The 27,425-nt window shown below is 40.6% G+C and overlaps 2 protein-coding genes across 2 annotated transcripts in view; one reads left to right on the forward strand and one right to left on the reverse strand.

Annotated features, from left to right (window-relative positions):
- LOC135084058 (uncharacterized) overlaps positions 1-4,332 on the forward strand; it is an 86,990-nt gene extending 82,658 nt beyond the window's left edge. The window contains exon 14 of the mRNA XM_063978801.1: positions 1,179-4,332. Coding sequence (XP_063834871.1) covers positions 1,179-1,603 — 425 coding nt within the window. The 3' untranslated portion in view covers positions 1,604-4,332. The remainder of the gene's footprint in view (positions 1-1,178) is intronic.
- A 305-nt stretch (positions 4,333-4,637) lies between these two features.
- Positions 4,638-27,425, reverse strand: part of LOC135084059 (microtubule-associated serine/threonine-protein kinase 3) — a 41,778-nt gene continuing 18,990 nt past the window's right edge. Inside the window, exons 16-30 of the mRNA XM_063978802.1 lie at positions 26,406-26,563; positions 25,084-25,226; positions 24,249-24,354; positions 23,234-23,360; positions 21,997-22,098; positions 21,322-21,393; positions 20,808-20,933; positions 19,321-19,421; positions 17,822-17,965; positions 15,253-15,408; positions 13,822-14,079; positions 12,423-12,601; positions 11,441-11,910; positions 10,079-10,210; positions 4,638-8,252 (exon numbers count right to left, since the gene is read on the reverse strand). Of these exons, the coding sequence (XP_063834872.1) occupies positions 8,115-8,252; positions 10,079-10,210; positions 11,441-11,910; positions 12,423-12,601; positions 13,822-14,079; positions 15,253-15,408; positions 17,822-17,965; positions 19,321-19,421; positions 20,808-20,933; positions 21,322-21,393; positions 21,997-22,098; positions 23,234-23,360; positions 24,249-24,354; positions 25,084-25,226; positions 26,406-26,563 (2,412 nt within the window). The 3' untranslated portion in view covers positions 4,638-8,114. The remainder of the gene's footprint in view (positions 8,253-10,078; positions 10,211-11,440; positions 11,911-12,422; positions 12,602-13,821; positions 14,080-15,252; positions 15,409-17,821; positions 17,966-19,320; positions 19,422-20,807; positions 20,934-21,321; positions 21,394-21,996; positions 22,099-23,233; positions 23,361-24,248; positions 24,355-25,083; positions 25,227-26,405; positions 26,564-27,425) is intronic.

Here is a 27,425-nt window from a genome sequence, read left to right on the forward strand (position 1 = left end):
AAGCTTGGTGTTACAATGGCTTTATCAGATACTAAGATTTATGATAATTCACTTAAATAACCTTTACTCAAGTATTCATAAAGTAACTGTTCTGTCATTAAACTTTTTCACATCTACATATCAGCTTAAAATTCATAGACGTAATGGTAATGTCTACAGGGTACATTGTATAAGAACAATGAATGATTGTTTGAATTATACCTCATACCTATGCTGAGTAACTAACGTTCATATTTTGAGCTTTCTCATCCTCAAATAACAGCATCTTGTCGATCGATATCTAATCCTTCCTAATTAGGTAACTAGTGTCCTTAATTACTTTCTCATGAAACCATTTAACCATGTTCCATGCTAATTTGGCCCTAAATGTGTAAACTCATTTCAAGAGATAGATTGCATGATTCCTAGGTATCTGATACAGGATGGTGATTAATAAATTCGCTTTGATGTTTATGTAAAAAGATTAACTTGAGTTTGGGCTAAAGAACACCTGGATATTACGAGTATTACAGAATTATATAAATCATAATGAAATATAAAGTGTTTAACAAATAACCAAACTCAAGTTACTTTACTAAAAGCATGATTTAATGTTAAAAATTAGAAGGTAGCATGTATCAGTGACAATAAAAAATATAATTACCTAATGAAATACATAATATTAAATAATTAGTATATTATGCAGCGATTAGCTCTTATTCTTCGTGTAAATAGTGCATAATATCTTTAGAATTTCATTAGTTCTTATTAGACAATAAATCTTTTATTGTACATAATAGTGAAATCGAATTAATTGTAAAAATCAACGACATTAATTCCAAAGTAAGTACTAAATAAAATACAATAAATTCATGTCGAAAACATCTAAGTGAATAAATAAAAGAATGGCATAAGAATAACGGCCAATTCAAAATAGATGATTAGAATTAGACCCTGTTGCTTGGGCTTTAAACCCATTTCAAAATAGTTGAAATATAAGTGTTAATTAGTATATTTTTCTGTGCCTTGTTGGTGTCTTCCAATGGGATTTTCAAATTCTCTCCTGTCTAATATTTCTATCTTCAAAAACTGTTTCAAATCTTTGTACTTTTCACTGTAAATAAAATTGGGGATGGAATTTGAAACTCTCAGTCGTGCACGTTAAAATATTCGACTCAAAATCGAAAACGCTTTTCCAGAAATCGCGCCAATCCACCACCAACAAATGTCTCCGATTCGCTCTTTGAAAAAGAGCGAGTCCCCGACCAGCCTGAGCAAGCGCACGGACAAGACTCCCACCACGCCCATCAGCCTCACCCCCATCGACGAGACCAAGGCTCTGGACATGAACAACGTTAACGGACTCAATGGCCTCAACGGGATCAACGGCACCAACGGAATTAACGGCAGTAACCAAATTACACCTGAAACGCCAACCCAAGAGCCGTTGAAGGAGAAAGAAGTCATCAAAAAGTCGACTGAAGCGACCCAAGTCGCACCGGGAGTGGTCGACACGACTGTGGTGAACGAGTCCACCGGTGGGCTGACGGCCTCCGAGGTGCTGGACCGCGCTCGCACGAGATTCGACAAGTTCTGGGGCAAAAAGGAAGAAGACAACGTTTAGTCCAACCAAGTTTCACGCTTTTCACTGTAACCTGTGATTTTGAGATATTTTGTTAACTTCCAAAATGATTCTCCACCATTGAAATCAAATTCTAATTCACATTAATATTTTCGCATTCAAAATCACAATTACAGTGCGAAAGTCGAAACTTATTAAAGAAAAGTAGGAAAATTAAAAGCGCGGTGTTTAACTGACAAAAATAAGAAAAAAGCTTCGCTTTATAACGACGACTGTAATGTGTATTTATTAATTTATTAGGTATTTTATTAATACGATCACTATCTATTTAATAGGAGTGTGGTGGCTTGTGATAGTAGTATGATGATTGGTGAATAGGAAAAATGAAAAGGATCCATTAATAACCTCTGAATGGTACAGAAGTAGATTCCTCTCTTCGATTGTCCTTGGATCCTAAAGTTCTCTTGTTAATTTAACTACTTATCTTAATGTAATTTCTATTAACTGGAACTTATTATCATCTTAGCTACTCATCTGCTATTTAAAACAGGACTGACACGAAAATCAACAGAAAATGAATGATGCAAAGACTGGAATGTAGTAGTCATTAGATTTATCTACAATAATTCAAGGAAATAAATTTTATCTTGAAATTAACTAAAAAAAGTATTTGAAAAGAATTATTGAATTTCGTGATAGATCTGTAAAAATAAATTTTAAATTGAAATACACAATTTACGTTCTATGGCCACGTGACATTTGCGTTCGAAACATGACGTAAATTATTTTGGATGGTATTCGAAAAATAACAAAAATAAATAAGAAATATAAAATTACTCCCTTATAAAAATACTTAGCAACTGATAAAACCTACAAGGGCAATTGTATACACACAACTAAACCGTCCAACGTAGTATTTTTTGGCAAGTCATGTTTTCTTGGCTATTTATTCCAAAGTGTAGATTGTATTTCTGAACGTACATTTTTGATATTAACCAATCCAAGCAAAGCGTCAGAATGACGTTTAAAAAACAACCAATCATAGAAGTTTAGCATTTTTGGCGGCATAATCATTTTAGTTTGCTCATCGCAAAAGTTTTTGGAGTTAACTTTTTCATTGATATTATAAATTGAGTCTCATAATATTTTTATATAAGTATAAATATGGAAATATCACGCAAATCCTGCCGTCTCTGTCTATCTGAAACCGAATTCAATGTTTCATTGTTTGGAAACTACTGTCGTAGAACGAATATGATCGAGAAAATCCTTGTTTGCTTGAAGTTGGTTATCGAAGATAGCGATACGTTGGACACAATTTGTTACAAATGCGCCGAAAGCGTCGAGAGATATTACGATTTTGTCACACGCGTAAAGAAATGCCAGACGCGGTACAAAGACACCTGCCACGAGCATGAGCCTCGGCAGCGCAGCATGGAGCTCTCTCCGACTCATGTCAAGCGACACGTGACGTCCTACGTGAGAGAGCAAGTTTACGACGCGGATTACACGTTTTCATTCCTTGAAATGCCGAACAACGACGAAAAGAAAGAGTCTAAGGTATCTAGTCCGTTCTTTTCTTATTTCTCCCCGCCGAACGTGCTGGCGAAGCAACCTTGCGTCGAGCCGATGTGGAAGACGCCTAAGCCCCGCGAGAGCTCCCCAAAGAAGGAATTATTGAACGAAAATAGGTATAAAAGACCGTACAAACCTGAGAAAAGGTCGCGGCACCACTCCAGAGACCTCTTCGAGTCTCAGTCGCAGGACGTGGAGGAGCCCGAACCCAAGTCCCTCGACTGGAAACTGACCCCCGACGACAACCTAATCAAACGGGTCAGGGAAAAATGCTTTGGACGGTCCGATTTCTAACATTATTTCAATGTGATTATATTATTTATTTACAATAAGTAATATTAATGATGTTACATTAAGTTGTAAGATTAATTTATTCAATGTTATTGTGTAATAATTTAAATATTGATGTTCGTGTAATTTCTATGGAATTCTGTAGGAACAGGGTACTTAGAGAAATTGGTTTGTAAATCATTTTTGATGCAGTAGGTCTTCATAGGACGCCCGTTGTGTATGCTGACGGTGATACATACTGAATTGAACTAATTGTATGTTATTGTTAAGAATATGCCTGCGAATGTTTTGTTTTTGTTTGTAATTTGTATTTAAAGTCTAGTCTACGTTTTTTTAATGTCAAAGTCCATCTTACATCCTTCCATCAACTTAAGTTTCTCTATTTTCAAATAAAGACGATGTTATTTTTTAAAAGCTTTTAATATTAATTGTAATAGAACTAGTTAATGTACTCTGAGTACGTTATTTAATTAAATAACGTGTGTAATGTCATAAGGAAGGTCATGAATGAATTAAATTTAATTGTTTGGACTTATCCGCCGTTCAAATTATTCGTCAGGCGCTAAAAAGTTCTGGTTTATTAATGTTACGATATTTTAATAATATTATAATTTTATTTTGGGAAAGGTCTTATGCGTTTAAAAATAATTTGTGTGTTTACACATGAAAATAGCACTGGTTTAATTTTAAATAAGTTCCTATTTTGAATATTGTTTTTTTGCGCACAAAACATGTGAATTTGTTTTCGATAAGTAACAAGCCCTGCCCGAATAAAAATAATTTAGATATAGACTCCTCCATAGCTGGTAATTATGAAATTATAGCTTTGCTACGGGTTTATAATAGCGTGTGTTAATTTTCAGTTGTTATACCAAATGAACACCTAAATAAACTTTTAAAAATGATTTTGTTTCATTCCTCTTTTCGTGAGAATGGTGAAATGCACAAACGCAAATATTGTAAATACTAAATACTGGTAGGACCACTGAAAGGTACTTTTCTATGGCTCTAAGTTTAATAAAAGTTAATAAAAGTTATTAATAAAAGTTACACCCTAGTTGAACTTTGGCTTAAGTTATCATTCAGTATGGAAATGAATTTTTAATCCAGAGTTCATCCTAGGTGTAAATATTTATTAATAACCCTTATTCCCCGATAGAGATTATCTTAATTATCAATAGTTTTTAATACAAATAAAACAAAATATAAGAACGGTTAATTCATGACTTTATTTCATATCCGTATCAATTCATACACATAATATTACTCTAGAGAAAATATTCCCTCGCTCACTATAGACACTATTTATAAATCACATTTAACATTTTAAACACTAAGTTATTTCTGCAGTTTAATTATGGCGGTCTACATAAATGTATGTGAACATCGAGATGAGAGTTAATACTACGCTAGGGACACACGAGCGGGCTAACCTTACAAAGAAGCTCGCCTACCCCCATTCTGAGCGTTAGGGCAGCCGTAAGCATTTGCAAGGAAATACAACTAATCAGATATCTCAGTTTTCACTAAGCATCTAGAATATGTTTATTGCAAGTGAGTACAAGACCTAACGCTCAGGGCACGAGCAAAACATTGAGTAACGATTACTCCTGGTCAGTAAATAGCGAAATTATCGAATAAATACACATTTAAACAATTTAGCAATGGTCCCAAAACAATTTCATTTACTCCAATGCTAAAAATCCATTGTATCGTACTCCTGCATTTTCAAATAGCGCTAGTACGTCATGAAATAATATTTATAGGGTACGTCGATATTACCCTGTGATACCATGCGTACAAAACAAAACCTCAACTTAATATATTCTTAATTTACAATTAATTAATGAGTATTGCTTGAATACAATATTTTTCTAATTTAAAAAATAGTGGAACAAGCTTAATTTGACGTAGATAACATTGGTTTTTATATACCTGACCAGAATATAGAAAATTAAGTTAATCTAAGTGCAGATTATAGTTGTTATATACCTTCAAGTTGTGAAACTTTAATACATAATATAAAATAATTTTAAAATGGAAAATAGATCACTTATCTACTCTTGCGCCAAGACAAGAAACACAAGTAACCTATTTTATTGTTAAATATACAAGTACAACCTTTGTATACAATAGTGTACTATATTATAAAGGGACAATATTATGCGAATATTCTTCTATTTCTATCAAGTTGGAATGTTTGATGATTGGGATTAAAATAAATGTTTAATTATAACATTGTTGTTAGCAAATAATTAAGTAAACAACATAACAAATAAACAGTTTGGGAAGACATTTCATGTGAGCCTCCGTTGTTTAAATATGAAGAAATTTAATTATTAGGGATAAAAATGTCAAGATTGTATGTTAATTATTTAAATCAAGTACTTTTATGATAAGTACTTGTTTCAAGAAGGCTCAACTATGGCACCGCATTAATGATTTTAATTGAAAATTATTTAGCTCCAAGTTTCTATTATTATGTTTTTCGAATTGCAATTGATTAAAATCAAGTTTATTTCAAAGCAACAGTCAGTCAAACGTTTTTCTTTTTAATGTTTTGTTTGAAGAATCTGAAGTTAAACCATTGCCCAGCCAAACTTCACATACAAGAGAAAAAATTAAGGATATACAATAAAAACACAATAATAATAAGTAGGAAAACAGCAAAAACAAACAGTCAAAAAGAAAACGTTAAAAGCTAAGTGTTTCTATGATTAAAAACATTAACATATTAAAAAAACACTACCAAGCTTTAAAAATATATCACAATACGACCCTATCGGCTATAGATTTTTTTTTACAAAAAACACTAACTCCGAAAAGATTAAAGACTAAAATGAGATTAATAATAAAAAGAGATACGTTGATTTGATTGATTTCATTAGTATCTGTTTGAGATGTGTGTACACTGAACAATAAGGTATACTTTCGGATTAACGAAATAAAGTAAATTACAGATGTAAAGACACTTTAAATTGACTACCTTATTCGTTAAACTGAAAATTCGGCATGCAGATGTTATCAAGTCCGTGTGAACACCCCAAACAGAACAATTACGACAAAATGTTCAACGCATCACAATAAATCGCATAAATAAATCTTTTTAAAACCATGTACGCAACAATTCCTTGTTTTTAAACTAACAAAATACTAATTTATGTGCCTCAATATTGTAATACTGAAAACGCGAATTCAAACCGAAAGAGGGAGGCTAGGAAACGTTTAGTCGTCCTTATTTATTTATTTATTTATAACGAGACTAAAGCTATACACAGTCTAGGAAAAGCTTACAGCGAGATTTTTTTTACATTTTACGTTTAAAGTCTATGTTGATTCCACATCTTGTACATTTGGTTGGTTCGCTTTATAAATAATATTTTTGTACTTTTTCTTTGCTTGATATTCGGTGTACAGGTTAGTGATCTCACTTTATTTATTAGCTGTTGTCTTTCATCATTTTGACTAAGGCGATTATCACACTGCACCGCGCTCCGCCGCGGTCCGCGTCGCTACATATTATTATAGAGAATCCCGCGCGCAGACGCGTTGTCAGTGTGTTGTGCCGCGCGTGTTTTCTATACAAACAGGTACTTGCATACAATGATTCAATCTGTCGTCCCGCGTACCGCGGCGGAGCGCGGTGCAGTGTGATAATCGCCTAAGTAACGATCTACAACGTCAACTGAAGAAGTAGACTCGAGGCAACAGTGCTGTACTGTACAAAAAATCGTCTCTTGCGAGATTTATGTGCAAAATTCATATCAAAAATGATTGTATAGACAATATGGACAATGCTAAAAGCTGGATCTGAACAAAACTGTACATAACTAATGCCGAATATAATATACAAGATATAGAATCAACTAGAAATGTTTTAATTTACTCAACACAACACCGAACACCGAATGATATTCCATAATGGATACACCTTAATCTAAGAAATACAGTTGTAGACATCAGACAAAATATATCGTATTCATTCATTCGTCTCACTAGATTGTATACCTGTCTCTTTCTCTGAACACTTCACCATTAACACCATACATTTAAAGTCGAAATTCCATCAACATTAAGTTTTAAATAAGTACATTATTATAACCGTACATTCAAAACGCAGGGATTTAGTCGTTCAAAAGCGTTTAAATATTCGCTAAAATTATTAAATTGGTGAAGTTATGAAACCCTTAAACTACCACAAAACTCAAGCAATATTTACATACATCCATAAAATTTTCAAAGTTAATTATAAAATACGACAAATCACTTTTAAAAGTATTTGAATACAAATTCAAATTCATAAACCAATCCCCACGTTTTCTTTCCCTTTAAAAGCGCAAAGCTTAATCTACGACATTCTAATTTCACATCGAAAACTACACATTTATCTGTCTTCGAAAATCTGAACAAGAATATATTTTTCTCAATACCTTCGTAAGGACGAGTGTCCTAAACACCTTACATTCGAATGAACAAAATGTTACTCTATATCAAGAGGAATAACGTGGTTTTTGGTGAGACAAATCTATGACACGAAATTGATGGTTAATATGTCGGTTAGAAAGAATATTTCAATTATGATTATAGTAATTGCGAAAATTGCAAGTCTGTTCCCTTCTTAGGTGTAAGTTTTAGAGTTGGTGTTATATTCTGAACCTTATTGAATCGTGTTGAGGTCGAAAATCGCTTACTTCTCGCCCGAGGAGGAGCTGGATGCGCGGCCACGCCCCTTCTTGCCTTTTTTGTCGTCTACTTCTGGTTTTTCCGACTTTTCCGCCACTACTTCTGGCGGTTTGGGCGGTTGTTGTGGAGGGGGGTTGTTGTTCTGTAAGGAAAAGTTTACTTTAGTAACGCCAATAAGTAGTTATTTTAAGATACACAGTTACAGTAAGTTACAGTTGGGTCAAAAGCCGATTTGTGGGTGAACGCATACGCTACGTTTTCCGGTATGTGGCCTCCACTCCAGAACCTTGCTGCCCCATCGGCCGTCAGTTCTGCGTACTATGTGCCCTGCCCATTTCCACTTCAGTTTGCTAATCCGTCGGGCTATGTCAGCGACTTTAGTTCGTTTACAGATCTCCTCATATCTGATTCGTAAAGAAACCCCGAGCATAGTCCTCTCCATAGCACGCTGTGCAACTTTGAGCTTCTTTATAGGGCCTATAGTGAGAGGTCACGTTTCGTTTTCTGCCTCTACTTACTTGCTATTTAACCTTGCTATAAGCTAGCACTCCCCGAAGTATGAGCTAGCACTCACCCACTTCTTAGAGTTATGTTGACTCGCTGTCTAAAGTGCGGTCGCCGAGCAGATAGAATTTCGTCCAATGACCCCAAGCTACCCATCGTTATCACTCGCACGTAAGGCACGCGGGCAACGAGCGGGCAGCGGCGAGGGAGCGGGCAACGAGCGGGCAGCGCACTCCTTCTTTTGCCCACAATAAATCGAGCGTTAGGAATAAATTTGAATCGAAATAAAATTGTCGCCATTGTTCAGACATTTCGTTTGCGAATAAAAACAAATATCTCGACAACACAACCCCGAACACAACACTTCGCCGCTAAAGCGCCGCGCGAGCTGCCCGCTTGTTTCGAGAACAGGTCTGCGTTGCCCGCCCCGCTCCAGCGCCGCCGCCGCTCCCGCCCCGCTGCCCGCTAAGTTCGAGGCTGAGGCCTAAGACTTGTATTTTCTCCCTATTTAGACTCTCATACCATCTAGGCTTAACTTACCCGCTTCTTAGACTTATGCTCACTCGCTGTCTAAAGTGCGGTCGCCGAGCAGATAGAATTTCGTCCAATGACCCCAAGCTACCCATTCTTATCACTCGCACGTAACTATATTGCTTTCGTGACTGTGCGACGGGCGGGCGCAGTGAGTGTGCGAGCGCGACAGCAATATAATTACACGTGATAAGGATGGGTAGCTTGGGGTCATTGGACGAAATTTTACCTGCTCGGTGGACGGACTTTAAGCTAAAACTCCTACTTAAGACTTATTCTCACCTGCCGTTTATTCTTGTATTCTCTCCCTATTTAAGCTAACTCTTACCCACCATTCAGGCGTGCACTGACCCGTTTCTTATGCTTATACTCACCCGCTGTATAAGCTAGAACTCACCTACTGTTTTAAGACTTATTCTCACCAGCTGTTTAGGCTTGTATTCTCTCTCTATTTAGGCTCTCATACCATCCAGGCTTAACTCACCCGCTTCTTCGGCTTGTCCTTGGCGCGCGGGCGCTCGTCGTCGTCCCTGGTCGTCTTGCGGCCCATAACACCCAGTAACTTGCTGACCATGCTGCTGTTGCAGCGGGTGTCGCCCGTTGTATAAGCTGTATGAGCCAGCACTCACCCGCTTCTTAGACTTATACTCATTCGCTGTCTCAAGTCCGGTCGCCGAGCAGATAGAATTTCGTCCAATGACCCCAAGATACCCATCCTTATCACTCGCACGTAAGTATATTGCTGTCGCGCTCGCACACTCACTGCGGCCGCCCGTCGCACAGTCACAACGGTATCTGCTCGGCGGCCGGACTTCAGGCTAGAACTCACCTACTGTTTTAAGACTTATTCTCACCTGCTGTTTAGGCTTGTATTCTCTCCCTATTTAGGCTAACTCCTAACCTGACCTAACCTACCATTCAAGCTTAACTCACCCGCTTCTTAGGCTTGTCCTTGGCGCGCGGGCGCTCGTCGTCGTCCCTGGTCGTCTTGCGGCCCATCACGCCGAGCAGCTTGCTGACCATGCTGCTGTTGCGGCGGGTGTCTCCCTCTGCTGCCTCGGGGGACTACGGAATGGGACAAAAGATAGATAGATAAATGGTTTATTTGCAAAACACATTGACACACAAGAAGTAAAAAGTAAGATTAATAAACACAGGAGTAGCAGGAAAGATATAGTACATTACAAAGAGTAAGAAAGAAAATCCTGCGCCCTAAGGTATAAGTGTGCCGCAGCGATGCAAAAAAGCAGAGAGCTCAGTGTAGACACTGCTCTAAAATGAGCAGAACACTGATTTTCAGCTCTCAAAACGTTATATTACGGCCAATAAAAATGTGTGTAAAACTGTTTAATAGGATCCCAAAGCAATTCAAACAAGGATGTTTAAAACTGATGACCAAGAATCTACGAGATTGGCTGATAAAAAAATGCTATTATAGTATTACGGAATTCCAAAATGATAATGTATGTTGACTTTTTGTGATTTGACTATTTCATAATTTGACATTATATTATTTGTTCTATGAAAATACTGTTAAGGATAATAAATTTTAAATTGACATGATAAATAATTAATACGGAATACAATCATATATGAGTGGTAATCGTTAAATTAATAATATTGTACTATCTAATTGAAAACTTATTGTAATTTATAAAAAGTCGTTTTAAGACGAAAATTTGCATGCTGTGTTATCATAGTTAAATAGGTGAAAGCAACATTTATCTCTTTGAAACACCTTTTTGTAAACCCTATTTATTGCAAATAAATAATTTGAATTTGAATTTGAATTTGAATACATTATGGCAATGGGCAGTCAAGCCAATAAGGGCGGAGTGTGTTACATTGCCAGTGTAACCTAACTTACATTGTTACATGATACATCGACACTTAACTTTTAATCGGAAGAGGATCTCAGAAGGCAAGACTACTTAAACTTTGAGTTCATTAAAAATACTTACTCAAACGCAAGTAATACGATGCGATAAAACTTAACTGACATACTGAACAAAAACAAATTAAGTTATAAATCAAACTATGTCGAAAGAACCGCTATGATAAAATCAGGATATTAAAATTTCAACCAACACCAACGCGTGCAGATCGTTACCGAATCAAAGGCCAATGACAGGTCGCGCGACCTATGACAGCGATCGCGTCGTGATCGCGCCGGCGATGGCGATGGCGATGGCGATCTGATTTTCAACTCAAATTAGACATAGGCTACTAAGTAAATTAACTGAGTAGCCTATATCTAATATGAGTTGAAAATGAAGCTCCAATTTCAATTCTCACCTTATTCGCGTCCACCGAGTCCTGCCGCTTCAGCTCGATCTTTTTGACGGACTCCGACCGCTTCGCTTCCATTTTCTCTTGCTTCTTCTCCGCTCTTTCTTGCTTCTCCTGCTTCTTAGCTTCTGCTTTCTCTTGCTTCTCATTCCTCTTCACCGACCCGACCCTTTCCATAACTTTATCCGGCTTTTTCTCTTCAACTTTGACTTCGGGTATGACTTTTTCGATTTTCTCCTCTATTCTCGGCTCTGGTTTTTCGATTTTCTTGACCGAGTCTTGTTTCTTCAACTCTGGTTTGTCTTTCTTCTTGTCTTTGGGTTTTAGGTCCTCATCTTTGAGGCTGGTGTCGGACTTCTTCCTTGTTTTTGGTGGTTCAGCCGCGGGGATCGGTGGAGGAGGCTCGGATTGTGGTTTCTTGCTCTTGCTTTGCTCTTCCACTATCACGTTCAGCTCTGAGCTTGTTCGGCTGTCGTCTGAAATTGAAACTCAAATATAATTTCAAGTCGTAAATGGTGAATGTATGACGCCTAAACATCTATGGCTCTAAACATTAATTCTCGATATGATTAGACTAGTATTTGCCCCTAGCGGGAATAGAATTCGCGAACCAGAAAAACGCAGACGGTATTTTGAATGATATGCTTCAACAGCTTTAGAAATTTTAGAACAATTTTACAAAATTAATGCATAATCTCCGGAATTAGTTTTCCGCAAACAAAAATATTTGTGTGCACATTCATACTTTTTGCCACATAGTCGATCCCTACACATTGCATTCCTTGAGCGTTTTTTCGCGTTGACTACCCACTCCCGGATTTTTAAACTTACTTGGGAATATTCCCACCTCTCGTTCCCACCGCTGCAACTCCTGTGTAGCCAGGATCTACAACTTGACCGCCAATAAAAACCCAACCAGTGAAGGTCAAGTTACTTGGAATCAATTATTTAACAAAAACCATCATAATACGTTAATTTTGCTTCTTACCAAACTTGTTAAGCTCCCGCGAGGTATCCAACGCGGACAGGTCGGATGAGTCGTGCGCAAACGACTCGTCGGACAGCGATAGTGAAGCGAACGACGCGGACGTATCGAAAGTCTTGTCTAGGCTCGTCTTGGGGGACGACGTGAATATGTTCGGCGTTGTCTGCTGCTTCGCTGGTGTTCTGTAGTAATAGTAGACAATGTAAGATGTTTTAGACAATATTACAATCTATTTAATAGACACATAATTTAAATAGACACATAGATTAAGATCAAACTAAACTTTGCGTCTTATGTAAGTAGTTTTGATAGGTGCATTTTTCCCACAAAAAAGAATTCATGAGCTAGAGAATTCCTAAACATGTGATAAGAAATAAAATATAAATTATCATTGAGTATTTTGGAAATCGAAATTAGAAAAGGTAATGTCCGCGCAGAATACAAAGTAAGCAGCGCAAATAAACTAAGGCTGAGTTGCACCATCTTGCTTTAACAATAACCGGCGTTTTTTGTATGGATTTTGACGTTTATTAAAGCTAAAGTATTATAATTATTAAGATAAGAAATTTCATTTACCTGGTTAATAACATTCTGAAACTGTTAGTAATAGCAGGCCTGTTCATCTCCGCGAGTTTACATCGAAAACAAAACACGCACGATTGCCCCCTACAAGAGTACTATTCGACAAGGCCTCACATACGAGCGAACATTGACTCACGCACGCGTATTCTTGTGTATGATGGAAAAAAATAAAGAAAATGGTGTACTAAATACTGTGCAGTATTTAACTGCCTAAATAATAATAAAAACACAGAATGTACTTTTTTAAGTTGCCTCAAGACACTGAGAGGTAAATAAGTAGTTAATATTATTCATGATAATTCATGCTAAATCATGTATTTTCTCCGCCATTTTCTGCAGATTGGCACCCCACGTCACATCATTTTACCGAAGTCAGCCCTATAGCTTCGGCGCAGTACCGATCACTGACGTTTGTCAACAAAACTTCTGACAAACTTGCTTGACTCTTGAGACAAGCTAAATTACACCATATTGTTAATGACATTGAGCATACATTTTTTTAAATACCTTCGCGAAGTAAAACTTCTGTACGTAGTACTTATTATTATTCTGTGGTAATAGTCTGATATAAATGTTCCCAGACCACTTGTAAAGATTCTTTTGTGTAACAAGTTTTAAACGTTATCGCGACACAAGCTTTGCTTAGTGCGGTATCCGCTAGATATAAGGACTTTATGTATTTGGTTTTACTGGCAATAAACGTTTTATTTATTATTTATTTATTTAAGATACAACTCAGCCTAAATGTTAATGACGAATGTCTTTCCTCATAAATCATTACATATCCAAAATTTTTCTTTCGGCATAAATAAGTGCTTACCTATTGGGCAAGTTCTTCGCATGGTGCGTAGGCGAGTCCTTCTCCTCAGCTATCCTGGGCAGCGGGGGCTCGTCCTGTTTGTCCGCGGGGGGCGGGGTGGGCGGCGCGGGGGCCGGGGCCCTCCACACGACCCCCCGGCGGCCCCCAGACACGGCGACCCCCGCGACGGCCACGGGGCCCACGGCGACTGAGACGTTGACCCCCCCGCAGCAGAGAGGCGAGATCGAGCATTTGGATTCGGCTGAGCGCGGGTGGAGTCTAATGGGAGTAATAAGTTGTCATTATTATTTTGTTTGTTTCTTACGCTGTAAAAGTCTCGCTAGATAGAAATTGGCACGTTAATAGCATTTATCACGGATAGGTACACAGATGTTCTAGACTTAATAGGAGTTTTATCCTAACGAGTCACAGTCTCAGTGTGATAATACATGTTACAGTGTGACTGGTTCGGGACAAACATTGCTGTCTGGCTAGGCTAGGCTACATTTAGCGGGCGTTACACCATCTATTTGATGATGTTAAATAAAATAAAAATGTATTTATAACGAACATGATAGTAGTTATTTTTTCATGAGACATAAAAATGAAATCCCAACACAAATATGAAAAACATAAAACAGACGAAAACATAAAACACAATGCGAAACCAACCAAAATGCATAAAATGAAATCAGCTGGCGGTGTGAATGACAAGAATAAAAATTGTGCAATTTAATTTGTTCATTCAGGTGAAATACAGGCTAAGAGCTTCCTCGTTGTGGATAAAAAAAAATAGTATTCACCTAATTTTCCAAGCTAATAACGACCGAGTCCCTGCAGACTACAGTACCCCGAACTCAAATATTGTTCATGTTATTAAAATTAGTAGTATGTAGGGTAGGCCCTTTTCAAGGTACCTTTTCACTTAAGGTATATGCTTTTTTTTTGTATGCAAAAAATATATCATAAGTGTATATGTTTACCTAAATTCATTTTATTCACAATAAAGTTCATTTATCAGCTTCTTATTTGTATAAGGGCTGATTTTTCAATCATCAGATAACTTTTAACTGAAGAATAAGCTTGTCATATTTCCCATACTGACACTGTCAATATGCCTAACTTATTCTTCAGTTATAAGTTATCCGACGATTGAAAAATCAGCCGTAAGCAAAATTCTAACATAAAAACTAAAAAACTCATAAAACCCATTTATTTTTGCAAATAGGCTTTTAAAAAGCACTTTTACACGTCCCAATATTAACCCTACCACTGCTTCGGGACAATAAATGCTGAGAAGGAGCAGCGCAAGAAACTCAGTCACTATTGTCAGCCTCCTTTTCAAGGGTTTACAGTCTTTAAAACATAGGGTTAACAGTCTGTAGTCTGCGGGGATTCTTGAAACATTATCTACGGCTCTACTCTCTCTACTTCATGTCTATGACGTCATACCTGTCAGGCGACAGCGCCCTTCTTAGCAGCGGCGAGGCGGGGTCTCTCCGCGCCCAAGCTCGCCGCCCGCCCTCGCGGCAGGCTAGCGGAGAAGGGCTGCGCGCCTCGCACCGGCTGCCACGGTTAGTTACGATGATAAGTAATGATGTTGTGGTCAGTCACAATGGCATAACATATACACAAGAAGGTAAAAGGCGAGATCCAAAAGTGGGCGGGGCTATTTTCTACATTTTGTCCGTATCGTCAAATCAGACGCTCAATTAAACGACTCTTGCTTAGGTCTGTATTACAAAACAACGCTCCATTATTGGATGTAAGAACAAAAATACCTGTTTCTATTATTATTATAAAGAGCTGTGGTTTTCTGAATAAAGAAAAATAAAATAAAATACGATAAATTATCGACCATTATAAGACTTCTGGTTAGTCGGATCAAAATTTTCAGAATATGAGCCGAAGAAAAATACTAGCTTACCGACTAGCAATATATACGAACACGGCATTAGAAAGTAGTCCCGCCAAGACATTTCATCCCACATCGAGCAGAGCGGATAAATGTAGACCACAGGGAATGATAAAACAATATGCAGCGAGGCGGGGTCTCTCCGCGCCCAAGCGCGCCGCCCGCCCTCGCGGCAGGCTAGCGGAGAAGGGCTGCGCGCCTCGCACCGGCTGTCGTTAGTGATGGTATGGTGGTCAGTCAGAATGGCATAACATATACGAGTACACAGGGACAATATGACACGTATACAAGGCACGATATGGCATGATATTCAAAAGTGGACAGGAAACTATTAATATAGTCTGGTCTGTGAGCACGTAGAATTTTGTCCAATGACCCCAAGCTACCCATCCTTATCGCTCGCGCGTAATTATGTTGCTGTCGCGCTCGCACACTCACTGCGGGCGCCTGTCGCACAGTTGCGCTAAGGATGGGTAGCTTGGGGTCATTGGACAAAATTCTACGTGCTCACAGACCGGGCTTTATACAAATATATCCATATCGTCAAATCGATCGTCCTTTTTACATAGGCCCACTTTTAATGTTGAATAGGCTTCTGCAGACCATGTAGACCACAGGGAATGATAAAACAATATAGCGGCGAGGCGGGGTCGCGCCTCGCACCGGCTGTCGTTAGTGATGGTATGGTGGTCAGTCACAATGGCATAACATATACACAAGAAGATACAAGGCATGAGATGTGGTATGAGATCCAAAAGTGGGCGGAGCTATTTTCTACAAATATGTTTGTAACCGGCTACGGTTAGTCATGGTGTGGTCAGTCACAATAAGACGCGTGCAGAAGGCACTTAATATAGGATTAGATTCAAAAGTGGGCGGGGCTAATATCAACAAATATATCCGTATCGTCAAATCGATCGTCCTTTTTACATAGGCAGACATTTAATCTCGAACATAGGGTTCTGTGAACCATGTAGACCACAGGGAATGATAAAACAATATGCAGCGGCGAGGCGGGGTCTCTCCGCGCCCAAGCGCCGCCCGCCCTCGCGGCAAGCCAGCGGAGAAGGGCTGCGTGCCTCGCACCGGCTGTCGTTAGTGATGGGATGGTGGTCAGTCACAATATGATACATACACAAAAGGCACAAGATATGAAGCGAGAGAATGATCTAAAAGAGGGCTATTTTCAGAATCAGAATCATCATTTATTTGCTATAAATGTGGTACAGGAGATGGATACACAATGATTTCCACAAATATATCCGTACCTACCGGCTACGGTTAGTCATGATTTGGTAGTCACAATGGTATTACATACACAAGGAACAATGTGGCATGAGATCCAAATCTGTTATGAGAAATAGTGCTTCAGGAACGTGGTGACTGGTTCAGTGATTGATTTATTGTACAAAACAGTGAAATAATCCTGACACTGACACAAAATGATATCCAGCGTCATCCAAAATCGGTTTCGTTTGACAGCTCGTTGTTGTTGCTCTATTCCGAAGGAATATTAGCTTTATGGTTCTACTTTTCCCCAGGACAAACTTGACCATCACTGGTTGTATTTTTATTGGCGGTCATAGATCGTCGTCACAGTCGTAGATCCTAGCTACACAGGAGTTGCAGCGGTGAGAACGAGAGGTGGGAACAGTCCCGATGTGTCACCAGCCAGCTTCTCGCCGGGGAGCGAGGCGCTGCGAGCGTCACGTGACGTGTGCCGCGAGTGTCACGTGGCGTGTGCCGCGAGTGTCACGTGACGTGTGCCGCGAGTGTCACGTGGCGTGTGCCGCGAGTGTCACGGGACGTGTGCCGCGAGTGTCACGTGGCGTGTGCCGCGAGTGTCACGGGACGTGTGCCGCGAGTGTCACGTGACGTGTGCCGCGAGTGTCACGGGACGTGTGCCGCGAGTGTCACGTGGCGTGTGCCGCGAGTGTCACGTGGCGTGTGCCGCGAGTGTCACCTGGTGGGCGAGGCGGGCTGCGGCGGCGGCTGCGGCGAGGGCGAGGGCGTGCGCGCGAGCGGCGACAGCGGCATGTGTTGTAGCGACGCGAGTGTCACGTGACGTGTGCCGCGAGTGTCACGAACGTGTGCCGCGAGTGTCACCTGGTGGGCGAGGCGGGCTGCGGCGGCGGCTGCGGCGAGGGCGAGGGCGTGCGCGCGAGCGGCGACAGCGGCATGTGTTGCAATGACGCGCGACGCACTTCGCCGCCGGCTAACTTGTGCTTTAATCCATGGAGCGATGACGGCCTGCAAATTATCATTAAATGATTCATTCAAAATCAAAAGTATTTATTCAGTTTAGACCACAAGTGGCACTTATAAACGTCAAAATATTATTATAGAAAATAATAAAAAAAGAAAAGGTAGCCCTTATGGGGCACTTTACATGTCTCCTTATCTTTTGGGCCCTACCAGCGCTTCGAGACAAACATATGGCAAGTGCTGAGAAGAAACGCCGGAACAAACTCAGTCACCACTAATTGCCAGGAATTATCTAACGGTAAGAATAACCAAATTCAAGTACATCAAATATGTGCAGACTGAACTGACCACGCATCCTTGTCATCAATATAGTCTCGAACCTTGTAGTACCCTTTGAACATAAGGGTATTTTTTATATGTATCTTAAATTTGTTTATTGGCAATTCGACAAGGTTGTGTGGTATTTTGTTAAATATGGTAATACATTTCCCCAAGAATGAATTACCTATTTTTTGCAACCTAAAAGATGGAACAGCAAGTTTATTCTTATGTCTCGTGTTAAACGAGTGGACGTCGCTTTTCTTATTAATCAATTAAATCAAAAAGGCACGACAGCCGAACGGAGAAGGGGTCGGACTGGCGGACTCGTAATCCGGGGAACGCGAGTTCGAATCCTGCCGCCGCTCGACTATTGTAGTAATCCCACTACTAAATTGCGCAATACAAATTACTAAAAATATTTAAAAATAAAAAAATATCAAGCTCCTTTCTCACTGGACACTCTGAATACGTGCCCAGCCGGGCTAAGATTAGCTCCACGATATAACGAGGCATTTTATCGATTTTAGATAAGCTCATGATACAGTTGTAACACCCTGTTGTAATACCTGGGTCACCACTTTAGTATCTGTGTAGTATGTGTGTTATATCTGTGTCTATGGGTGTTACTTTACTCTATCAGAAGGTTTACTGAATGAAAGTCCGAAGGTCACTGTAGAAATATATTCTTGATCTCACAATGTGCAATACAATTAGAATAGTGGCTTGGTAGCGGACATACTCTATGCGATGTACGGAACGACTGGCGAGCGCCACAGAATGCGACTCGCTTGAAATACAATATTGCAAACTCAACGAAATACAATGTGTCCCTACACTGTCGTCTAAAATCGATAAAATGACATAATGGCATCCTAGGCTAGCAGGGCTCTGCGATCCAGAGAGCCCCGTGTCAGCACTCAGAAAAAGGATAACCGTGAATACAATAACGTCTTTCGTAGTCGCTGAAAAGTACTTTAATGAAATCAACGTTTTTTAAAGTAAACTTGATTCTTAAATAGGTCAAAAAGGGCACTGCTTTTAGATTCTTCTGCAAAAGCAAAATATTAAGAATTAAATACCTTTGATAGTGTGTAGTGGTGTGCAGAGGACTATCAGCCGCTGGCGATGATGAAGCGGGAGAAGACGGACAGTCGCCACTACCCACGCCGCCGGTCACCATCTAGTACAAAAAAAGGTATAAGTTAAACTTCTCCCTTCTATAGTCCGGTCGCCGAGCACGTAGAATTTCGTCCAATGACCCCAAGCTACCCATCCTTATCGCTCGCGCGTAATTATATTGCTATCGCGACTGTGTGACGGGCGCCCGCAGTGAGTGTGCGAGCGGGCTTTAAAAGGATTATTTTTGCGATGAACCAACTCAGAAAACTCAAACAAAACCTTGTATATGAACCTATTTTTAAATCTCGACGGTTAGCGGAAAAAGGAAGAGGGTAGTGAAAGGAACGTCCCACCTCTTTCCCACTGCTGTAATTCCTGTATAGGCCAGTTTGACCTCCAGTGAAACTCAACCAGTGATAGTAGGGCTTTATAGTTACGGGACTGTTCCCACCATTTTGAACCTTATTGTCATCATCATAAGGTTACGTACCTGCTGCATCTTCTGCAAGGCGCGCTTTGAGAAGATCCACCGGAAGAATGGACTTAGGACTTTATTATCTTCGCCATAAGGTCGCGGGAGGCGGCGCAGGACCGGTCTTTGTGGAAATCCTTGGGGGATGCCTTTATCCAGCAGTCGACGTCATTCGGCTAAAACGAACGATGTTAGTTCCTGTTGCATCTCCTGCGAGGCGCGCTTTGAGAAGATTCACCGCAAGAATGGATTTTGGACTTTATTATCTTCGCTATAAGGTCGCGGGAGGTGGATGGATGCGGGCGGCGCAGGTCCGGTCCTTGTAAAAATCCTTGATGTATGTTTTTATCTAGCAGTCGACGTCATTCGGCTAAAACGAACGATGTTAGTACCTGCTGCATCTCCTGTGAGGCGCGCTTGGTAGAGATCCTTCTGAACAGCGAACAGCGCCTTCGAGGTCGCGGGCGCGGTGGCGCCGAGGCCCGTCTGCCGTTGCATTTTGAACCTTATTACCTTCACCATAAGGTTACATACCTGCTTCATCTCCTGCGAGGCGCGCTTGGTATAGTCTGGTCTGTGAGCACGTAGAATTTTGTCCAATGACCCCTAGCTACCCATCCTTATCGCTCGCGCGTAATTATGTTGCTGTCGCGCTCGCACACTCACTGCGGGCGCGCGTCGCACAGTCGCGACAGCAATATAATTACGCGCGAGCGATAAGGATGGGTAGCTTGGGGTCATTGGACAAAATTCTACGTGCTCACGGACCAGGCTTTAGTAAAGGTAAAAAAGGAGGAGTTGCGTTTAGTGGAGGGATGTAGTGAGGAAGGGACTCCTCTTTGTAGTGGAGGGGCTGTAACTTAGGGAGGTTGTATAGTGTGAGGAACTGTAAGTAGTGTAGAGGGGCTGTGTACTATTGTGTAGTGAAGAGAGGTTTGTGTAGTAATGAGTGGGTATTTTAGTAGTGTAACGAACCTGCTGCATCTCCTGCGAGGCGCGCTTGGTAGAAATCCTTCGGAACAGCGAACAGCGCCTTCGAGGTCGCGGGCGCGGCGGCGCGGAGGCCCGTCTGCCGTTACCGGTCCTTCGCCGCCCGCCCGCCTGGAGAAAAATTACGTTCACTATTAATGACCCAAGTATTTTTGTTTTTAATTATAATATCAGATACTTACACAAACTACTAATAGTCCCGTAGGGATCGTTTCCATCAGAGATGTACAAGGAGCAGACTATTTACAAATGCTAAAAGCTTTCTCTCGCACACATCCTCCTCAATCGTTTTGTATGTACAAAAATTTCGCTGCACTATGCCGATTCTACCAAAGCTATGGTAACCGAGACGAGGTAAATGAAGCGATTCTATTGGTTCTTTACAAACACATCTTCGCGTATCTCTGATAACGCATCCTTACAGCTCTGAACCTGTTTGTCAAACTTATTTGCAGGTAAAATTGGATCTAACCTGAGGATGAAGGTATTAAATACAAACCTGAATAGTGGTTTGATCGAGAGGTGTAGCCCGAAGAGTGGCATGCGGTGCTGCCAACAGCAATCTCAACACCTGAAAGAAACACGACATTACTCACAATTTTGTAAAACTCAAGCAAGTAAATGTATACCTACTAACGAAGTAACAGAGTTAAGCTAATGTAGATTGAAACAGTTTTTCAATAACAACAGGGAATAATAAAAACCGGACAGGGGTTTGGTTTTTATGTTAAGTTCAATCAGCCCTGTTAGTTCTAAATGAAGATTTCTTGCTCCAATGGGGACTTATATTGTATGATAGATGATTAGGGCAACTATAAAAGCCAGAACGTCAGTATTATGATCCCAGCATATGTTAGAAAAATAGAGTTAAATTCGTAAAATACATAGTGTTCGTCTAAATATTTGCTCTTACTTACAACAACTTGGACTTAATTATTTTATGTATTTAATTTTAATGTTATTTGACTATTATTTAATTTATCGTTTTAATTATTTGACAATTTTACATATTGAAATTGATTTTATAAATTATCTGTATTGTATAACTTGTTGGCGCGTTGGACTTTCTGTAAGCCTTCAAGCAGATTATAAATAAATAAATAAAAACAACAATGTAGCATTCTAAACCTTACTACAAAGTACATTAAAGTCGTTATCCCAAATCTGTGCATACCTGTGTGTGTAGCAAGCCTTGCACAGACTCTCCATTGAGTTGCGTGATGAGGTCTCCCGCGCGAAGCCCCGCCGCCCAAGCCGCGCCTTGCTCGCTCACCGCCTGGAGAAATAAACTTAGGTCAGAGGTTGCCAAACTGGGGTTAGTGGGGTCACAGTAACTACTAAAGTTAGATAAATATCTATAAAATTCAATAATAAAATTAAAATTTAATAAAATTTATTTATTTTTGCAAATAGGCTTTTAGAAAGCACTTTTACACGTCCCAATATTAACCCTACCACTGCTTCGGGACAATAAATGGGCCAGTGCTGAGAAGAAGCAGCGCAAGAAACTCAGTCACTATTGTCAGCCTCCTTTTCAAGGGTTTACAGTCTTTAAAATATACAAAATATTATAGTCATAAGTATTGATGCGAGCTAGGTAGTTAAAACATTCCAAACATTTTTATCTTTTATATAATCATCAACTTTATAGTAGCCCTTTTTCATTAAGGTGCTTTTGATATGTGCTTTAAATTTATGAATGGGCAATTCTACAACAGTTTGTGGTAATTTATTGAAAAGTTTAATACATTTCCCCATAAATGAATTACCAATCTTGTGCAGTCTGAAATTTGGAACGGCAAGTTTATAACAAAGCTTAGGTCAGCATAAAAAAAATCCGTCCGTTCGGGCGGGCTTGAAAATTTTACGACGCCGCGAGCCGCCAGTCTGCTTGTGACCACGGCTTCAGCATAGCAGCCGTGAGTACATAATGTAACTCATAAACGTCGCGTTAAGACCTGTGTCTTTCTATCTTAAGGTCAGCAGTTGCCATAATTATGGCTCGGGGCCCTTGTGGAGACACAATAGTAAAAATAGTGGTGTACTATGAGCCACAGTCCCAGCTACCCATTTCCGCTCATGTCGTCTCGTTCTATCGCAGATTCACCGTTTGATGAGAGCGAGAATAAAACGGAAATGGGTACAGTATAGCATAGGCATAGGGTATACTGGATTGCTAAAAATTTCAGAAAACGTAAGATAGTGAAGAGTTCCATGTCCTAAAATAAAAGGGTTGTCAGAAGCATGACATATAATTTTTTCTACATTTGATTTAATCAAAAATCAAATATTAGCCTACAAAGTAGTTCATTTAAAATTTCCAAATACACACGATTAATCTCTCGCTGTGTAATTATAAACATAGATAAGTAAATAATAGAATGGCAATTCAAAGCAACATTAAAACTCACCGAAACAAGATGGTGCATGGTATAGTAGTCCGTGTCGCCGTAATACACGCGCACGGTGTGGATGGTGAACCCGAACCCGCGCGGACCGCGACGGACAACGATCGGAGGCTTCGAAGATTGAATCAAACTGGGAACGAAGTAATGCATTTTACATCTTATTGGGTTAACATAAAGTTGAATTATGAACTGACATTTTATGTCTATGGTCCTTTGAATCATATTAAACTACAGTTTTACGTTTTTGATAACCCAGTCAATGCCAACAACTGCACTTTTAGTCCAGTCAATGAATGCTTTAACGACGGTGTAGAGAGAAATCCGTGGAACACAATTTCTGACCTCGTGACTTTATTTAGACTAGTTAGGAGGTGAACATAGCAAAAGTCCCCGCCCTTAGCCCTTGAGCCGGCGGGGAGAGGGGGGCTTAAAGGTACCACTTTTCGGTTTTTCACTTAATCCTCGGAAACTATGAGTCCTATTAGTGACATGACTACTATGAACCAAAAAAAGCTTATTCAATTTGCAACCGAAAAGTGGTACCTTTAATCCCCCCTCATCCCGCTGGCTCAAGGGCTAAGGGCGGGGACTTTTGCTATGTTCACCTCCTGACTAGTCTAAATAAAGTCCCGAAGTCAGAAATTGTGTTCCACGGATTTCCATCTATAATGCTATGCTATCTATATGCTTTATTGACTGGACTATTTAGTGTTTTGGAAAAACAGTAACGTTATCGATAAAATTAAAAATCAAACAAATACAATGTCGATTAGATTTCTTAAGAAATTATTCTCGATTCTAAAAAATATCGATTAGGTTTAAAAGAAGCGCCTCTCTAAATAGAACTGTCATAATCACTTACTTACGCTGAATGGACTATAACTACGCCTCCATATGTCAGAATTGCATTCTGGCAGTTCATAATAAGAACATACTGTCATTTTACAGAGCATCTACCTTACCGTACACTACAATAAATATTATTAGTTGTACTCACGAGTGGTTGGCGAGAGCGAACGGCGATGGCGGGTCTCGACACGGCGACGAGTCTCGCGACGAGTTGGTTGAAGACGTGTTGCCCGCGCAAGGCGACGCCGCGCCACCGCCGAATGAACTGTCATCCGCTGGAAATAGAGACGCTTTTAGAATGAAGCACAATAGACGGCATGTCAGATTATGTTTATTGTAGAATTGCACTTATTTGTGGTATATAAAATGGCAGTGACAGGCCGCGCCGCCGCCGAATGAACTGTCGTCCGCTGGTAATAGAGAACTCTTTTAAAATAAAGTAACGGACTATAAATGCATATAAAATAATACTTATTATTACAACAACTACAGGCAAAACTCAAAACTGAGTGGGTTTCCTGAGGGTTGTAGAGCGAAAGTTTTTAGCTAGTTTTTGCTACATAGACCGACTGTGAGATTTTATTTTATACCATGATAGCTCTGATACGTCACGTGTCACCTGTTTCGCACCGCTCCATTGCCTCAGGGGTTTACTTAGTTAAGCTATATACCTTTACAAGCTTTTTCCCGCGCGTGAAATTTAGTTTGTCACAGATCGTCATAAATTATAGCCTATATGTTATTCTGGGTTATAAACAATAATACTGTAAAGTTTCATTAAAATCCGTTCAGTAGTTTTTGCGTGAAAGAGTAACAAACATCCAGACATTCAGACATCCAAACTTTCGCATTTATAATATTAGTAGGAAGTAGGATATTAGTAGGAAGTAGGATAGGATAAAAAAATGCTTCTCATTATCTTCCATCTGGTAAATTAGAGAGGGTCGTGCTTCTGCAGTGGAGACTAAATGACCTGACGATGATGATGATAGTGTATATCTTACCAGGATGGATAACGAGTGACAGTCCGGAGGTGCTGGCGGAGCGTCGCATAGACTTGGTAGCCACTAATGCGGACGGCTTACTCTTGTCCGGTTTGTCCGGACGGTCCATGCTCTTGCTCTCTTCTTTCTTGGCTATCTCCGACCTGGGGAACACAATATTGTAGATTGATGTAATTATTTCGAGATGATTCCCTCGAGGGATGAAATACAGTTTAGACACTAGGCAAATGGTTACCCATCCAATATGCTCGTTAAAAGTGGGCGTGTACAGAGGCGTTAGCAACGTGGTCATTGACCTGTCGAGCATTCTAATGCACGCCATTATCTTAGCGACGATTTAGGACGACAAATCTATGGGCTTATCGTGTAACTTCAATAAAATTCATCACTAAGTTTTTCGTGGCGCATATTCTAGGCTTACTGGTTCATGTACAGATGACGGTACATCATAGTAGACACTGCGTGGAGCATAAGTATACAGCAGTACAATATCAATAGCTATAGCAGTGGACATTTATTGGCTGAAACAACCGAGCGCGCCATCATCTATGTACTTACATCCGATGGAAAGTTAAACTGTCATAAACCGTCATTGGACCCGCAACGAAATTAATCACAAGAACGTAAGAAGAGTTCGACGTTCGATAGAGGAGTCAAGATTCGACTTCCATGCTTAAACTTTACCTTGACTGGTTAGGTTTTATTGGCGGTTAAGCTGGAGGTACCGAAAAGGACATCATCTCGCGCATTGCTAAGGCCAGAGCTACCTTCGCACAACTTCGTCCCGTATGGCAGTCACGGAAACGAAGAGTCAAGATCAAAATTTTCGGGTCCAATGTTAAATCCGTTCTGCTCTATGGGTGTGAAACGTGGAAGGTCATGTCGCACCAGCTGCAGGTCTTCGTCAACCGCTGCCTTCGCCGAATTCTCGGCATATAACTGGCCTGAGAAAATCTCCAACATCGAGCTATTGGAACGCTGCCACGAAAGATCAGATCAAGCGCCGCAAGTGGAACTGGATTGGCCACACTCTCCGAAGGGATCCCGATCACATCCACAAGCAGGCTCTGGATTGGAACCCCCAAGGAAAACGCAAACGTGGTCGCCCCAAGCAAACTTGGCGGCGCACTGTAGCGGACGAGGCGAAGAAGATCGGCAAGACCTGGAGCGAGATCAAGCGAGAAGCTCAAGACCGAACGAGATGGAGGACTGTTGTGGACGCCCTCTGCCCCATCTAGGGGACATAGGACCTTAAGTCAAGTAAGTCAAGCTGGAGTTGCAGCGGTGGGAACGAGAGGTGGGGATAGTCCTGTCATACTCACATCCTCGGCACGAGCGCTAGGTGCGCGTGGTGCGAATGGTGCGGCGGGTGCGGCGGGTGCGGGTGCACTCGCAGCGTGGTGCGGCGGCGGCAGGCCGGCGACACGTCGTCCGAGTCCGTTTGTGAGGACTCAGCTGTTGATGCACTGCCTCCGATCATCTGGAAAACAATTAATAATGACACATGGTCAATTGGTACCGGGCCACATAGCTCGTAGAAACGATGACCATTAGGTCAGAAAAGTTCTCGAGTGGCGACCACGGGTTAGAAGACGTAGCGTGGACAGGCCTCCTACTAGGTGGACCGACGATCTGGTAAAGGTCACGGAAAGAGCCTGGATGACGGCAGCGCAGGACCGTTCATTGTAGAAAACCTTGGGCGAGGCCTTTGTCCAGCAGTGGACGTCATTTGGCTGAAACGAACGAACGAACAATGATGGTTTTCGCAAATGAAAATTCCGCCCGATGGCAATACGTAGACGCGAGGTCTAAATGCTGCATGATTGGTTATTTTTGACATGACATCGACAGATATATCAAAATCCACCAATCACGCAGCAGTCACACCCCACATCCACGTCCCGCCATCTAGCGGATCTTTCATTCGCGAAAACCCTCATTGACATACTCGTACTTTTTATGTGCTGTCAAAACGCGACTGTTGTCAAAACACGGCTGTCCCAGACAAACTGACGTCACTTTTTCGTCAAATCTCAATATTAATTGATTACAATTACGATAACAGTTGGGTAGAGGATTCGAAAAATTCTCAGCAGTTGCCGCTTGCGTAAAGCCCAGTCTATATAATTTGACAGCGGCGGCGACGTGACGTAGAGCAGAGCTGTGTGGAAATAATGAAATCTGATTGTTTATTCAAAACACTTCTCCGTTCCGCTCCGCGTTGGTGGAAACCGGGCCTAAAGCACCTAAATACAGACAGCGCTGGTAGAACTAAACTTGAATAATACATCTCTTTCTTTTCTACCCTATAATAAAGGTATTTAAGATTTAACAGAGGAGGA

Source organism: Ostrinia nubilalis, chromosome 25 (assembly GCF_963855985.1).
Source record: "Ostrinia nubilalis chromosome 25, ilOstNubi1.1, whole genome shotgun sequence".
Classification (NCBI taxonomy): domain Eukaryota; kingdom Metazoa; phylum Arthropoda; class Insecta; order Lepidoptera; family Crambidae; genus Ostrinia; species Ostrinia nubilalis.